The sequence below is a fragment of the Podarcis pityusensis genome (genome assembly GCF_964106645.2).
Source record: "Podarcis pityusensis genome assembly, chromosome: 15".
Lineage (NCBI taxonomy): Eukaryota > Metazoa > Chordata > Lepidosauria > Squamata > Lacertidae > Podarcis > Podarcis pityusensis.
This window is the reverse complement of record NC_138040.1, coordinates 30,154,074-30,171,327: the sequence shown is the minus strand read 5'-3', so window position 1 is coordinate 30,171,327 and position 17,254 is coordinate 30,154,074. Positions and strand designations below refer to the sequence as shown.

At 50.4% G+C, this 17,254-nt stretch overlaps 1 protein-coding gene across 2 annotated transcripts in view; it reads right to left on the bottom strand.

Annotated features, from left to right (window-relative positions):
• The window catches only part of DSCAML1 (DS cell adhesion molecule like 1), a 164,121-nt gene that overhangs the window by 33,023 nt on the left and 113,844 nt on the right, over window positions 1–17,254 (bottom strand). Inside the window, exons 7-11 of one of the 2 annotated variants that reach the window (XM_080983894.1) lie at window positions 16,583–16,879; window positions 13,592–13,864; window positions 9,782–10,060; window positions 6,522–6,641; window positions 6,022–6,198 (exon numbers count right to left, since the gene is read on the bottom strand). In XM_080983894.1, the coding sequence (XP_080840020.1) occupies window positions 6,022–6,198; window positions 6,522–6,641; window positions 9,782–10,060; window positions 13,592–13,864; window positions 16,583–16,879 (1,146 nt within the window). Of the gene's footprint in view, window positions 1–6,021; window positions 6,199–6,521; window positions 6,642–9,781; window positions 10,061–13,591; window positions 13,865–16,582; window positions 16,880–17,254 lie in introns of those variants that run through there. The other variant, XM_080983895.1, reaches the window with a different exon arrangement.

The following is a 17,254-nucleotide window of genomic DNA, read 5'->3' as shown; positions in this document are numbered from 1 at the left end:
CCAAAGCTACTTCAACCCGAGGTATGACTGTATAGCTGGGTGGGCTATGCCCCCCCAAAAGCGGCAAGTGATCACTAAATCAATGAATACGTCCCAGGCTAGCCTCCTGCCCTCCTCCTCAGTGGCCTGACCTGCAAAGAGGCAAAGTGGAGATCCAAGGAGAATGGAAAGCCAGGCCAAAGTCTGCTGCTGTGGTGGGTGTGGGGGGTGAGGCAGCATCTCCTCCTCCTCCTAGCCCACAGCCCCACTTTTTTCCTGCCTGCTTTGGGGAGGGCTGCATCCATTGGCTCCCTGCTGCCCACCCCCTCGGCTCGTGCAGCATCAGCATCAGGGGGGCTTCCTCTGCCCACAAGGCCGCTTCAGCCCTTCCAGTGCCTGGAGCATCACAGCTGGAGCTGCCCTGATGCTTCTCCATGTACTTGCAGTTACCCACTAGGCACCACAGCCACGCACGAATGCCCCCATTGTGGCTTTTGCTCCTGGCTCTTGCTTTGCCGAAGAGCACTGGGGTGGGGAGCCGAGCACACAGCCAAGCAGGCTCAGGGAGCAGAGATTTAAAAATGCACGGCATACACAAACAGTGCCATAATATATGGTAATGACAATCCGCAAAGGCAACACACACTGTTCTAATGGGGCACAAGAGGGTTTAATGAGCTACGGCTCCTCTGCTTTCCCTAGCAATGGAATTCAATTAGCAGCCGGGGAAAGCTTGGCTTGCAGGCGACTCCCGTTAGTGACGTGTGGACACCGCGGAGGGCGTATCGGGGAGCTGCATGGACTCCCAGCCTCAGAAACTCCCCACACAAAACTGGGCCTGCAGAGGGAGATGCTGCATGCAGCCGCAGACTGTGCAGAGGAGCCAGAAGGGGTGGGTTGGGGAGGAAGCTTCTCGCAATGGGGGAAAAGCCACCAGCTGGTTTATGAGAACAGAAACAAGCAGCAGCCTCTGGGTGTCACAAGGAACACAAGGGAAAATAAAAATGGCTCTGTGAAAGTCACAAGGGAACAGAATCAAGGTGGGAAATGGAGGGATTCCTTTGGGACTGATGGGCAGAGGAGAATGCTCCTGACAGGTACCTGGAGAATGTCCTCTGGATGGTGGGCAGCCTCCATACAGCTATTGCTTTGGGGCCACCACCACCCTGGACCACAGACCTGGATGACTTGGAGGCACCAAATGGTTTTAGTTTTCCCACACTTTTAATAGGATGATTCATTTCACTTTTACTCTGACTCCTGGTTCTTTTACTGATGAGTAATTGCTTCTTTGCTCCTGCTTTGGTGATGCTTGCTGGGGGTTTTAAAATCAAAATGTTAACAAACAATTTTTGGTTAGCTGGCTTCCACAGCTGGAGTGGCTAACTGCAGGGTGCATGTGGTCCCCTAGCAGGTTCTTTGTGGTTCTTTAAATCTTTACTGCTTCTATGGGTTACCTGCAGTGATGCCATGAAGACAAAACGAGTTTTGTGGCCATGAAGACAAAACAAGTTTAGTGTCTCCCATTTTGGTTTTTTATTTATCAAAAATATCTATCATCTATCTATCTATCTATCTATCTATCTATCTATCTATCTCTGACTGATCTCATAGGTCTCCACTGGAATATTGTGATGCCAACAGGATTTTGTGCCCACCCACACCAGCACCTCCAAATCAGCCCATTTTATTTATTTATTTAAATATATATTACTCACTGGTGCAAGAGGTACTTTCACTGCAATACTACTTTTTTCTTGTCCCCCAGAACTCTCCCAAACCTGCCTCCCCCTTTTAAAAGTCGCCATTCCTGCTGGCCCTCTGCTCTGATTCTGTTATATCAAAATGTGTTTTTACCCCTTTTATAAATAAGTAGCCACACTCACTTTTACACTTTGGCAGTGCCATTTTGGGCAAGTGGCCCCGGGAAGGTTGATCATGGATCAATGTTGCCCTCAGCCTGAAAGAAGCTAACTGCCCATTGTACAATGTCTGCATTTTGCCTTTTCTCTGGGTAGCATCCAGGTAGAGCTTTAGAAAATGGCAAGATGTAAATATTCTAAATTTTGTTAAGAAAAAAGGCAGAAAGGGAAAAGGTCAACAGAAGCAACTTAATCCACAGCACATGGAACCACCAGGAGCATGAACGGCTCTGGCATTCCTGCCCCCCGCCAGGCTTGTAACGGCAAGAGAGGCACTGCCCGCTGAGAAGAATGAGATGTGATTTAAGGTGCAGGCGAGATCTGGCATGGATTGGGCAGGGTCCAAGAAGCTGGGGCTGGAAACCAAGTCTACTTGCCCCAACCCTCATCTTGATTTGGATGGATGGAGGCATGAAGAGGACAAAGCCACCCTTCATCCCTCCTGGTCTTGAGAAGCTCTGAGGCTCCAGACTGATGCCCACAGTGCCACCTCAGCACTGCCAGAGGAGGAGAGAGGAGCCTGGCAAGCAGCCTATGTGGGCAGACATACCTGGAGGGGGCAGGCCAGCCTTTTGCAGAAACCTCTCTCCCCGCTTGGATCTGCCTGAGGGCCACAGCCACTCCCCCTTGGAGTTAGGCCTCACAACAGTTCAACACTTCAAGTGGTCCGAAGCAGCAGCCTCCCTTGGGAAAGACGCCTGCCCTTGTCTCTTCGGTGGATGTCCCACCTCCCAAACCCAATTGGCTTGGTAAGCAGATGGTAGCATGATGGGTTGGCTCCGGTCTTTTAACAGTGGAGCAGCAAAGGGGACCACATATCAGCCACTACTTTGGGTGGGGTGCTTACGATGCTCCCAAATAACTGACTCATCTGCAATCCGAACACATAACTGCTTTCAGCCTGACTGGTGCAAAGGAGCTCACTATAGAGTACATCCACCACAGCCGTCTCTTCTCCCCTGGCCAGACATGCTGCCCAAACATCAAGTTCCAAATGGCACAGCTATAGCTCCTTTCCTTCCCTATAGGAATAGCCTTAAGGTCTACCACTCACGTTACACTTTGAATTTGTAAGATCTCCAGTAGTTCTACCAGCAGCAGCAGCTGCCGCCAGAGAGAGAGAGAGAGAGACTGTGTGACAGACAGCTGTCTCTGAGTTAGTGACTTGCACGAGGAGGGCGAGCAAGACACTGCCCAGACAATAAAGCAGGAATGCCTTTGGGCACCGAGGAAATTGAGAAGGTTGGCCTCGGTGCTGCTGAACATCCCACATAACACTGGTCTTGAAAGACCTACATTGGCTCCCAGTACGTTTCCGAGCACAATTCAAAGTGTTGGTGGTGACCTTTAAAGCCCTAAACGGTTCTGACCGGACACTGAGGTCCAGCACTGAGGGCCTTCTGGTGGTTCCCTCACTGCAAGAAGCAAAGTTACAGGGAACCAGGCAGGGTGCCTTCTCAGTAGTGGCACCTGCCCTGTGGAACACCCTCCCACCAGATGTCAAAGGAAAAAACAACTACAGTGGTACCTCGGGTTAAGTACTTAATTCGTTCTGGAGGTCCGTTCTTAACCTGAAACTGTTCTTAACCTGAGGTACCACTTTAGCTAATGGGGCCTCCTGCTGCCACTGCGCTGCTGGAGCACGATTTCTGTTCTCATCCTGAAGCAAAGTTCTTAACCCGAGGTACTATTTTTGGGTTAGTGGAGTCTGTAATCTGAAGCGTATGTAACCTGAAGCGTATGTAACCCGAGGTACGACTGTATCAGACTTTTAGAAGACATCTGAAGGCAGCCCTGTTTAGAGAAGCTTTTAATGTTTAATAGACTATTGTATTTTAATATTCTGTTGGAAGCCGCCCAGAGTGGCTGAGGAAACCCAGTCAGATGGGTGGGGTATAAATAAATTATTATTATTATTATTATTATTATTCCCTAGACTATGGTCAACTATTACAGTAGGGAGCTGCACATGTTAATGGACAGAGGGATGAACACCCAGAAAGGAGCCCTTCACTTGTCTGCTTTCCAGGAGAGTTGGGTTTTGCAGCACACTCAGCGAGGTTTCCATTTTGAAACCATGCCAACAATTATGAGGCAACACGGGCCGAAATGGACCAGGCCATTCCCACCGTAAAAGCTCTCTCTGCAAAGGGCACTCGCCAGAGCACTTCCCTTCACACCCGCCAAGCAAAACGTTGTTCTCCTTTCAAGCTCTTCCTTTCTGTGCCTTGTTAACATGATGCAGACAAGAGGCTGATCCCATTTGGTGGGCTGAGATAAGGCGGCTACAAAGGGAATTGTCACAGCTCTGGGTGTTCTTCCATCCTGAGCCCAGGCTGGAACGGCAAGAAAATGGAAACAGCAACAGAGGAAGGGGAAGGAGGGGAAGAGGGTGGGCTTTCTGAAGTGCCAGCTCTGTGATGTTAATTTGATTGCACCCATTTCAGCTTCTTGTCTACACTGATTAGCTGCATTTCACCTGAAGCATGAGATTAATTCAAATTGCATGGAAGCAATCAGTTATGCTTACAGAGTAGTGAGGGCACCTCTCCAGGCACACCCTGCCTTGTGCACCTGCTGACTAGGGGGAGCTCCTGAGCAAGGGAGTGGTGGGCCTGGGCCTTTGCCCAAGAGAGAAGAGTCTGCAGGGCACTGCTCACAAGGGAAGTGTGAACTGGGTGGCAGCAGCCCTACGGACCAGAGACCTGGAAGGCCAGTCAAAATGGCCCTGGATGCCTTCAGATCCAATGGCTCTCAGGGAAAGCCCTCCCAAGGCCGTGTCCAGAGAAAAACATAAAACAGTACAATAAAACCACACAGTGCCTAAATGATAAAAGCAACAGCAAAAAGGACAGAGAACATGTAACAAATGAAATCCAGCAACAGGGTCACTCAAAGGCCTGGCCCTCTCATTTACAGCAATCCCATCCATGTTTCCCCTCTGCCTGGTAAGTGACCCTGAAAGGGGTTAAGAAGCCAAGGGCCACTCCTTCCCCTTCCTTGACTTCTGACCTGGATCTTTTACCAAGTAAAAGATGCAAAAGGTCACCTGTTTAGGGACCTGTCTGAGCTGCGGCCCCTGCTTTTCATGCACACCAGCCTTCACCTCCCTCTGCCCGCTATCCAGAGAGCCTCATTAAGCAGCTGAAGCTTGTTGTCACAGGATGGCATTTTCCCCACTGCTGCTGAAGGGCCAATTCCTGAACCCAACACCCCTTTCTGCACCTAAGAGGCCTCCCCCAGCCTTTGGGTCCTCCTATCTTCACTACAGCAGCTCTGAGAGAAGCTGGAAACTGCTGACTCTGCCGAGGGTGGCCCAGGCAGAATCCGATCACGAACGAGGTTGCTTAACAACACTTCCAGGCCACCGTGTGGGGAATTAGCAAGACGGCTGCCCTGCCTCCTCTCTGCGCCACCACGATGTAGATTGATTGCCTGCTTTTATTAAGGACAAAGTGTTTTTTGATCGTGTGAGGGAATCAGGTCCCCAAGGGAACAGGAATCAATCCAGCGCTCCATTCCTTGCACATCGACTGCCGGGAGCCCACAGAGGAGAGCTCAAGCTCCGCAAGTGATGATAAAGGAGCTCACAGTGCAAACACAGGCGGCAATCAGAGGATATAGAGGCCGCCAATCTGCCAAGACACGCGGGGCCCACCGCGACAAGCCCTTGGCTCGCAGCCAGAGAGGCAGAGGCAGCTGCCAGCAGACGGAGCACATTGGCAGAGGCAGCAGTGCAGGGTTCACGTGGAGGGAAGCAGGTAAACTTAGCAAAGAGCCAGTGGGAGGGACAGGGCTGGGTACAAGGAGCTTCCTGGGTTCGAGAAGTCAGGACTGCCAGACAGTGCAGGAAGTGCCCGATGCCAGCCTGACCCTCAGGAGACCAGGGATGGAGTTTCAGAGCCCTACGTTAATCAGATGCCTCCACAGCACCTCAGGGGCAGGAGCAGCCCTCGCCCCTTGATGGGCACCAAGGTAGAGTACTGGCACCCATTTTCAATGGAGGGAGAAGGCGATCTCAGGCTGTCCTGCCCAAGGCCAGGCAGAAGGCCTGCGGAAAACCTGCATCTATTTGGACTGAGACCCCTGACAGGTGAACAGGCCCAGCCGGCATACTCACTTTTCACCGTAAGGAACATGGACTTGCTGATGTCTGTACCGACTCCATTGCTGGCCTGGCACAGGTAATAGCCGATGTCCTCTTCTAAAACATGCCGAATGAGCAGTGAGCTGTTGGGCAGGATCTGGATGCGGCCGGTGAGGGGGACTGGGTGGTATTGCTGGGGGTTCCCACTGCCTGGGAGGAAAGAGAAGGGTGAGAGATGCTGTAAGTGCTTTTGGTTGACCCAGAGATGCCATGGGGTCCTCTGGAGATCCTCTGTGCTGTGCCTAGCAGAGCCTGCACAATCTCTCTCACTGGCCCTTAAACACGTCCAACATTGAGCAGAGTTGAACACCCCTCTGTCCCTTGCACATAGCAGCTGCTATACCTGAGAGCAACCCCTAGAGAAGATGTGTTGCAAGGATGGTTTCCATCCCCACCAGTACAGGCTTCCCATTAGCAAACCTGAAGGGAGAATGCATGGGGGCAATATCGCAAGGAAATATCCAGCAACATACCTTTAGCATGTTTCCACATGACTTTGGGAGGGGGATATCCATCCACAGAGCAGTTCAGCACCCCTGCTTTGCCATAGATTCCATCCTGATTGTTGGGTTGGACAACAAAGCGAGGAGGGACTGTGGAGAAGGAGTGCCAAAGATAAGTACCACCAGGAACAGCAAGCTCACCACCCACTGCTGACATGTCTTTCTTTTCTTTTCCTTTCCACATGCACACACACCCTAGTCCCATGCCCTCAAAGCTCCTAACTGGTCTGAAAGACAAGATGTAAGCACCTCTTGAGAAATGCCTTTTCTGCTTTTGCAGAACTCAACACCTGGGTGACCTTAAGCTTTCAATTTTGAAAAACACCAGAAGAATCCAAAAGCATCTAAGAGGTTAGAAAGTTATTGTGAAGAAGACATCACACAATACTCCACTCTCCTCTTTAGTTGGCACATATATGTGTGCATGTACAGCAAGAGGCACCTCTACAGAAGTGTGGAGGAATAAGCCACAGAGTCGCCAAAAAACTGTTGTCGTGTGCTTGGATATGGGAGGGTAGAACCAGAGTTTCCGAAGCACGATAGGTAAGAACATCAGAAGAGCCTGGCTGTAGCTCGACTGGTCCAAGAGGAGCCAATCTTGTCCAATGCTCTGCTCTCACAGTGGCCAACCTGAAGCTTCTTCTCTAGCAAGCTGTAGGTGGCTTGCCTTTAAAAATGAAATACAGTGGTACCTCAGGTTAAGTAGTTAATTCGTTCCAGAGGCCCGTTCTTAACCTGAAACTGTTCTTAACCTGAAGCACCACTTTAGCTAATGGGGCCTCCCGCTGCTGCCGCGCCACTGGAGCACAATTTCTGTTCTCATCCTGAAGCAAAGTTCTTAATCCGAGGTACTATTTCTGGGTTAGCGGAGTCTGTAACCTGAAGCGTATGTAACCAGAGGTACCACTGTACAGAAAAGCCAGCATGGTTTGTCAAGTTACTCTAACCTGTTTTTGACTGGGTTACTAGCTTAGTGGATGGTAGGAATGTCATGGACATAATTTATCTTGATTTCAGCCAAGCACTTGACAAAGGCCTCACAATATTCTGGCTAGCAAACAGTAGTGGGGGAATGCTTCTCTCTGGGTCACCAGGCTTCAATTTGCAATGCCCCCTGTGGAGAAAAAGATCTGTTCTCCTGCCCTCCATCAATGCTGAGCAAAGCAAGCAGGTATCCCAACCCAGATCCTGAATTTACAAGCCCAGAAAAAGTTCATCTGGCAAAAAATTTGAGAAATCCTGATGATTTACACCAGCAATATCCATATCTGCTAGTTGCAGGGGTGTCAGCCATGTCCCCTATCCCCAGATGTGTTAATCCGCTTTATCTGATGAACATGACATGCACTCTGATTGATTGAAAAGAGTCAGGTGCCGCTCAAACCTTAAAAACGAGAATTGTTGTGTAGCTTTTTGTCCCTCACATTCCATCCTCCATCACTGACCATCAGAAAACCTGAAACTGACCAACTATGCTGTGTGATGCATGAGGAGACAAGAAGCCTTTTTGCAAATAACTAGATTCAAACTAAAAGAGCACATTTTATTTTCATTCTGCTTTGTCCACTTGTCTTCTTCCTTTCCTTCTGTTCTCAGTAAATCTCATATAGGTGGGCTGTTGGGGTCTGAAGTGTGTTTTCCCAGCCTCTAGGATTCTGGTTATCCCTCATGTGCCTGTGTCATTTGATTAATGCTACGGGAGTGTAACGTTGGAGTTGTTAAAGAACAACAGGCTGCTCTGGTCTCTTGCAGGGTGGGGAGGTGAAGGTGGAGAGAGAGAGAGACAGACAGAGAACATGCTCTGACTGCTAGCTTTGCTCCCTGAGTAAACTGACAGGATCTGGCTGGGAAACATCGAGTGTGTTGTCTCAGGATCCCAAGTACCCTTGAGCAGGTTTCCCTCCCATTTGGGTGCTGTAAACTTGACAGGGAGTGAAGGCAGCAATTACCAGATAGTTAAGATGCCACTGGTCAACACTGCAGGGCTCTTGTGCAGCAGTTGTGCAAGCAAGGGTGCAAGATGGCTCTCCTAGCTTCCCCCCTCTGTTAAATGCCCCCTCTCTTTCTGCTTCGGACATCTGTTATTCACTAAGGAGCTACCAAAAGATGACTATGATGGTTCCCCCTTGAGAAATCGACACTCCCAGCTCTTCAGGCAGTGGCAGGGAATGGCCTGGCTTATGAAGGCAGTGCATGTCTGGGGCACCAAGGGTTGTGCTTCTGTGCCCTTTGGGAGTCGTTTGCCCTCAGAAGAATGTAAAGAGAGCATATCCTGTTCCCCACAGTGGCCAACCAGACACTGACAGAAAACCCTCAAGCAGGACTTGGAGGAAGCAGAGGCTCACATGTGCGCACACAAGCACAGTTCAGCCCCCAGCGAGTGGCATTCAGGGGCCTGCTGCCTCTGGCCCAGCAGGTTCCATGCAGCCATCATGACTAACAGCTGCTGACAGACCCACCCGCCCGCCTTCCTTCCTTCTCCTCCATGAGTTGTCTAATCCCCTTTTAAAATTGTCTAAACGAGTGGCTAGTGGCCATCACCTCTGGGGCAGCGAGCTGCATAGATCAATTGTGAGGAAGTACTTATTCCCAATTAAAAGGTTCACATTAGCAGCAGGTTCTGAGGAAGACTGCCCTCACTGCCTGAGACCATCCTGGAGAGCCACTGCTGCCAGCCAGAGCGGAACAAGCTGAGCTAGATGGACAAAGAGCCTGGCCTGGAATAAGGCAAGGGAAACTTCCTGAGCTCATCTCCCACTTCTGCCCCCTCTACTCCAATTGATTTCACTGGATGGGCCAGACTGAAGGAAAACTCCTCCCACTTTCCATAAAGCTCTATTGGGTCACCTTTTCCTAAATTTCAAAGCCCCAAATGCTGAAGCTCTTCCATACAGGGCAGGTGCTCCAGCTGCCTGATAGTTCTGTCTGCCTTTGTGGGCAGAGAAGCCTCATGATGCACCTTTGCTCCTCTCCTGCACCACAGAACTGGACTTTTCTTTCCTTTACTAGGGGACTTAAACCACCACCTTCCACTCAGTTCACGAAGCCAGTTTTCCCACCCCAACTGGCACTTTGTATGGCCCTCACAGCTTTCCACAGGACATTTTCTCCACTCACTTTTGAGATCAGATGGGGAGCACAGCCAAAGAGTGACGATCACCCCGCACTGGGCAATTCTGCCAGTGGCTCCTGAACCTCAGCACATCAAAGCCCAGGGGCCAGCTACTCACCTCGAACAATGAGCTGCCGCTCACGGCTGACGGTGGCAGCATCGTTGGTGGCAATGCAAGTGTAGTTGCCGTTGTGCTTGAGGGAGACGCTGGAGATCTGCAGGGAGCTCATGAACTCCTTGCTCTCGATGGTGACGCCGGAGCCGGAAAGGATCACCTGCCCGTCTTTCCTCCACGTGATGCGGATGGGCATGTCACCCGAGGAGACCACGCATGGGATGTACAGGAGCTGGCCGATGGAGGCCGGAGGGAATTCGAAGGGCTGGATGAGAGGCGGGACTGCCAATGAGAGGAGCGCATTGATCACACCTGTTCCCAAACGACTGGGAAGCCAAGAAAAAGGAGATGTCGTCCAGCTCAGGCTCCAAGGAGAACAGAACTTAGGCCCAGGAGACTCTGCAAAGCCCTGAGGAATTCCTTACCCTCAGCTCCCCATGTGAAGAAGGGATGAATTTATAAGTCAACTGGATGTATTTCCTTTCTGTGTGTTTTGTTTTTTTAAAGGTGGGGAGTGTGATAAAGGCTGTCGTGGTGAGTAGTGCCTCTTTTTGGCCACCATCCCAGTGAGCTCAGGACAGATATTTGGACGGGTGGGTGGAGGTGTCTCCTGGTTCACAGAGTGGCCTCTTAGTTTCTTGCACTCCACTAACTCTTCATCACTCCTCTCAAACTCTTTTTTTCTCTTTCAGCCTGCAGTACTCACCCACTTGAAAGGGGTTCAACAAGATAAAAGAACGTCGAGCACTTTGAACACTCTTGCCAGGTGAGCAGCAGGCATGCAAAGAGATCAGATCTGCAGAGCAACAGTCGGCTTTCCTCACACCCCATCAGGAAGATAATTCATTCTCTTCTGCAGCAGCCTTAATACTCCCACTAATGCCATTGCAAAAGGACTTGGAACTGGTTCCTCCAGTGACCAGAATGGCTCAGTTGGGAGCCCCTGTAGCCCCCTAGGAATACTAAATGCACTAGATTCCCCCAAAGAAACACTGATGGCAGGCACTCAAGCAATGTAGGAAGGCAACTCCTGACAAGCAGAGACCACTGGTGATTCTGCCCAAAGCTTCAAAGTAAGCTGGGGACACTGCCCTCATGGTCATTGGACCAAGAAAGATTTAAAGCCCTACCTCAGAAAAATAGGCAGAATCCCCATCCCACTGACTGGGGTGGCAAAAGGGGGTGTGAGGTGAGCCATCTCCTGAAGTAGCAAAGGACAGTTCTCGCTGCTCTTAAAGGGGGGGGGGGACATCCTGAACAAGCAGCAAAGCAAGTGAATTGAAGGAGCTGAGGATCAGCTACTGACCTAAGTGCAGCCTCGGCAGCAGATGCCACATTTACAACTCAGCCCTGCCAGCCAGTAAATCACCCTTGATCTTTAAGGGGCCCAAACAAACAGAGATGTCTGCTGTGTTAGCCTCCCAGCTTTGGGTGTGGGCTTTCTCACCAGTCCTGCCTCCCCTACCAACTGAGGTTCTTTCATCCCTGTGCTACTCCAGTAATGAATACTGGTTGCTCCCTTGCCTAGTTCCAAAGGCAGGGACTTCCTCCACTGCTCTCCCATCTGGGAGAGAGGAAGGCAGCCGGGTGCTTTGTCCTTTTGCCCCTTCCACAAAACCCTCTTCCCTGCAGAACAGCCTTGCACCCTTGCAGCAGTTCGCACAGAGCAAGGGGCTTCCGGGCTTCCAAGCAAAGCCTTTGCTCAGCACCATCCTCACTTATGTAAAGATCAGCCTGAAAAGTTTCCTACAATGGGGAAAGAAGAGCAGGAGCAAGTGTCCAAGAAAAGACAATGCCTCAACTGCCTTCTGCAACCAGGGGAAAAACCCCAAAGATTCTGAGAACAAAACTGCAGAGTGCCACCCTGCTGACAACAAAGCTCGCCCTGAAAAGAAGAGGCTCCAGTTGCTGTAGTGAAGGGAGGCGGGCTCTGAAGAATCATTTGTAAGCTAATCTAAGCTCCTTGGAGGAAAACTAGAGGGGGAGCGCTGGGGGGATTTTATTTATTTTTTAAATAAAAAACCCCAAGAACATCTTGGCTGGTTTTCCAGTGTGTAAGCACAGGCATCAAGGTCTGCTGGCATCAAGACAAAGGAATAGGGAAAGCCCCAATACTCCCACTACCACCTCCCACACACACACATCCAGACAAGCTGAAGGAGCTGTCAGAGCCATCTCTGGGTCCAGCAGAAGCACCATCCTAAGCAAGAGAGGGCTTGTAAGAGTTAAGCCATGCTGCTGCAGCAGCAGAAAGTTCTCACAGCAACCAGTGATCTCCCCAGCCCACCCCCAACCCATGCAGCCTCCTGCCTGTCTCCAGGACACTTTGCACCCTTCGTAAACTGAGCAGGGCAGCAGCACATGGGAAAGGGAGGCAACATCCACACAGAGCAGACCACCTCGCTCAAACTACCCTGTTTGCGAACCTTTAAAGAGGGCAGCGCCTGAGATGGAGCTCAATCTCAGCAAGTCACTGGGATGGAAAGGACGGGATTCTCCACTACTGCAATTCATTAGGGCTGATGGCTCCCTGAATGGGGCTGAATAATTGATGGGCTGGAGAAGCTTTTAAGATGTTCTGCGTGCTTGGAAGACAGAGAGGATTATTTTTTTAAGAGCTACACACTGAAAACCACCAACAAAGGTGCTCTGAGCAAAGGTTAGATGTTTTAATCTGGTATGTTTACACTGTACATTCTGCTCCGCTGCTTGTCAGGGGAAATGGATACTCCAGGGCTGGCGACAGCCTTGGGGGGGGAGGTACACCTGGGCCAGTAACCGAACTAATGTGTGGGCAGGGCAGGAACACAAACCCCACATGGTCCTCTCTGCCCAGCTCACTTGCCTTTATCAGAGAGGGGGGTCCCTCTTCCCTGGGAGACAAAGATGCTCCTTGCATTCCCATCCCCATTCCACCAACCTGGGGCAGCTCAGAGGAGATATTGGTGGCAGGAAGTGAACCACAAGGTCACAGGAACCACAGGGAGGATGGGTCAACACAGGCGCCTCTGGCATGCCAAACACAAAGACTACTGGAGTAGAGACTGATGGGATGACTCTTCAGCAGGCTGGGTTGCAAAGGAGGGCAACAGAATCAACAGTGTAGCCTAGTGTGCCCAGGTTGCCCAGGCAAATTGCCTGGGGCATTGTTATTTATCTATTATCAGATTTTGACCCTTCCTTCCAAGGAGCTCAGTGTGGCAAACATGGATCTCTTCCATCACTACGCTGGCCTGAGACACATGGGCTGGTCCATCACAGTCACCCAGGAAGCTTCACAGCTGCGGGGGAACTGAATCTGGCTTTCCCAGGTGCTAGTCCAACCCTCTTAAAGAGTGAGGCCTTTTCAACAGGGCTGTATAGTTTGCGGTTTCCAATTCAGCTGAGCTCCTGGAACACACCCAACAGCAAAGCCTGGAAGAAGCCTCTGTCTTCACTTGCTTACATCTGAGAGGAGGCAGTTCCCTCTCAAAGCCCTCCAGTGCCAGAGAAGGGTTTGGTAGCTGGTTCAAAAGACCAACACCCCACAGCCAACATCTGAGCCTGAGAATCCTACTTGGCTTGGCCAAGGTCCTGCTGTCTTCAGGCTCCCCTTAGACCAGGCAACTGCACAGCAACACCTGATCCTAGTTTTGAATCCCATCCTTTCAGCTGTGACTGCCTACCAGCAGAGAAGGCACAACCATAGCCACAGCATGTCCAACTCTCCAGGAGCTGGCTGAGCCATTGCTTGGACTAGAGGGATGTGGACAGCACTGGGAGGGGGCTGGAGATCCACCAGCCCTGCTGTGGCTCCTGCCTCCAGCCACTCACCTTTCACAGTGACATGGACACTCTGGCTGATTGAAAGCTGTGGCTGAATGAGGACACTGCATAGGTACTCCCCTTCATCCATCCCCTTCTGGACATCCATAAGCTTGAGAGTGCCATTTTCAAAGACCACTTGCCGGTGGTTGTCAGGCAGGAGCAGTGAGTCCTTGTACCATTTGATGGAATAATATGGGTAGCCAATCACCCTGCAGTTGATGAAAGTGTCCCTTCCTGCCACGGCTGTAATGTTCTTCATTGCACGGATGCTGGGGGGGCCTAAAGAGAGGGAGGAGGGGGAGGAAAGGAGCAAGCTAGGTGAATTCCAAAGGCAAAAGGCTTTTGCACGCAGAAGACAGAACTGGAGGCAAGGTTGCTCAGCAATTGGCAGAAGGTGGAGCCTGGGTGGCTGAGAGGAGAACATCACAAAATGACTTTCCATTAAACCTGTACACATCTTCTGAGGGCCCTGCTAGTCCATGGGGCAAAAAGACCCACACAGTGCCACAGCCCCAACCCTGATACCTTGCAACGTTCAGTTCCGTCTTGAGGGCCCCTTCAGCCAAAGGACTCGGCCCTTTCACCATCCTCAGACTCAGAGGATGAGTCCACAGCAATACCTCCAGGCTTACAGAAGTCAAGACTGCATAAGGACATAAGAAGAGCCTGCCGCTGGATCAGGCCAAGGGCCCATCTGGTCCAGCATCCTGTCCTCAAAGTGGTCAACCAGATGCCTGTAGGAAACCTGCAAGCAGAACCTGAGCCCAAGAGAACTCTCCCCTCCTGCAGTGTCTGGCAACTGGTATTTAGAAGCATATTGTATTTGACTGTGGAGGCAGATCGTGGAGACAGAGCTATCTTCCATGAATTTGTCTAATCCTCTTTTAAAGCCATCCAAATTGGTGGCCATCACAGCCTGTTGAGGAAGCAAGTTCTATAGTTTAACTAGGCACTGAATCTTCCAACATTCAGATTCTCTTGATGAATCACGAGTACTAGCATTAAGAGAGAGGGGTACAAACTTTATCCACTTTGTCCATGGAATGCATAATTGCATAAGCTTCTATCATGTTACTTCTCACTCACCTTTTCTCTAAACTAAAAAGTCCTGAAAGCTGCAACCTTTCTTCATAGGGGAACAACTTTCGGGAGGTGGAGCTACCCACACTACACGTCTTCTCAGCAAGCACAAGGGTTTGGTTCCCTGGTGGGATATCTTCCTACCGCTATTTCAGTAGGAGAGACCTTCAACCAGCAGGGTTCAACTGAAGCTAATAGAGGTCTTGTTTTCCTCTGCCCTCTGCACAGGAAAGCTTCTAAGTGGACTTTTCCTGCCTTGATCTGCCCTTGTATCCCATGCCTGGACTCCCTATCGTGACTAGACTTTATTGACTTGGTTTCTCCTGGCATATTATTACTTGACTTCATCAGTTGCTACCAGCTTCCCTTGTGAGACTCAAGTGCCCACAGAACAGGATGCACAGCATAATATGGACATGTTCTTTTACAGTGATCTCCTATTTTCCCAGCATATAGAATCTTACTTGTTGCTGGAAAGGGTATAATCTGCCCTTTCTACCCAAAGTGACCTTGAGTTCTATGTAGAATATGGAGAACTCACAGTGGAGGATGCCAGGATATGCCCTCAAGGCAATGCCTTGGTTAGGAAAAGTTGGGTTTTGATTAGTTCTTTTTTTTATTACCAGTGTCTGTTGAGTTCTTTAATGACCAAGAAATCTGCCACTGTGCTTACAGAGCCCTTTAAATGTGTTTTTAGGATACTTTGTTTAATTTATATAGCTGCCAATCAATAAATATTCTCTAGCTGCCTTCAAAGTAATATTAAATAAACTTTGAATAATAGTTAAAATCAATAATAAAAGTCAGCAAAAAAACTTCCTTACAACAAAGGTAGCAGAAAGCAACTTAAAGCTTGGATTTAAAACATAAAGGACTCCTGACCATTAGGTCCAGTCGTGACCGACTCTGGGGTTGCAGCGCTCATCTCGCTTTATTGGCCGAGGGAGCTGGTGTACAGCTTCCGGGTCATGTGGCCAGCATGACTAAGCCGCTTCTGGCGAACCAGAGCAGTGCACGGAAATGCCATTTACCTTCCCGCCGGAGCGGTACCTATTTATCTACTTGCACTTTGACGTGCTTTCGAACTGCTAGGTTGGCAGGAGCAGGGACCGAGCAACAGGAACTCACCCAGTCGCAGGGATTCGAACCGCCGACCTTCTGATCGGCAAGTCCTAGGCTCTGTGGTTTAACCCACAGCGCCACCCGCGTCCATTTTAAAACATACTTGATGAATAAAAAGGTCTTCACTTGACACTGAAAAGACCATGGAGAAGGTGCCAGGCAAGCCTCTCTGGGGAGGCTAATCCATATCAGAGGTGAAAAAGGCCTTTTCCTTGGTAGTCACCTGCTCCATTTCATCTGGTCAGGATCAGGGCCTCCAAAGAGGCTGTTAAGGTTTGGGTGTTTGCCAGAGGCAGCAACATTTTGTGTAATCTGGTCCTAAGTCAGACTTCCTCAACCTCGGCCCTCCAGATGTTTTTGGCCTACAACTCCCATGATCCCTAGCTAGCAGGACCAGTGGTCAGGGATTATGGGAATTGTAGTCTCAAAACATCTGGAGGGCCGAGGTTGAGGAACCCTGTCCTAGGCTATCTAGGGCTTTCCCTGCCATCTCTCTAGATCGCTTTGCCTTCCTGGAGCTTCCATCACCTGTAACATGTCAAAATATAAAATCACCAATATATATGCTGGGATCCCTGCAAAACTGTCCTGGTGGCCAGGAGTTCCACCATCCTCTAGCAACACTTTACTCTGTAAACTGCTGGATTGTCTTGTTGCCAAACAACACTGCAGAGAAAATAAAAGGGTGGGGGTGGGGGTGGGGAGACACAAAGAACAAAGGGGACATTCTACCAAACCAGAACCAAAACCCAATGCAAGAAGAACCTATTCTGATATTTAAAAGTAGACAGGCACCTCTTACGTTTATTCGCGCTTGGTATTCGGCGCTGCCCACCGAGTTCCGCGCGGCACAACGGTACACCCCTCCATCCTTGATCTGCGGACTTGTCACGTTCATGTGGCTGACGGTGGTGCCATCAGACATGGTGTACTGGTTGGTGCGGTGGCTGCCGTCCCTCTGAATGGGCTCGTCATCCAGTGCCCAAGTGACCGTGGGCGGAGGGGCCCCCTTGGCAGCGCACATCAAGGAGAACTGTTCGCCTGGGTTCACCACCTTTTCACTGAAGGATGAGATGATCCGGGGGGTCCCATCTAAGAGAGGCCCACAACAGGGGGAGGGAGTTTAGATGAAGGGGTAAGGGCAAGTCTGAGCACCCATTTCCCCTCCCACCCATATATCTGCAGCGACAGGAAAGCTGGAGAATTCTGAACCTTCTAGCCAAGTTGAGTAGGTCAAATCCTGCAACCTTGTCCAAGGCCTGTGGGGGAGCTCCAGCCACCACATTTTGCAGTGGATATCTCAGGGAATTCTCAATCTCTTCCCCTCCCTACATTTGAGCCTCAAGTAGGAGAAGTGGGGAAGCATTGCAGTTCAGTGCTAGAGCCACTGTTTTGCATGCAGAAGGTCCCACATTTAAGCCCTGGCAGGATCTCAAGGTAGGGCTGGGGGAGACCCATGCCTGAAAC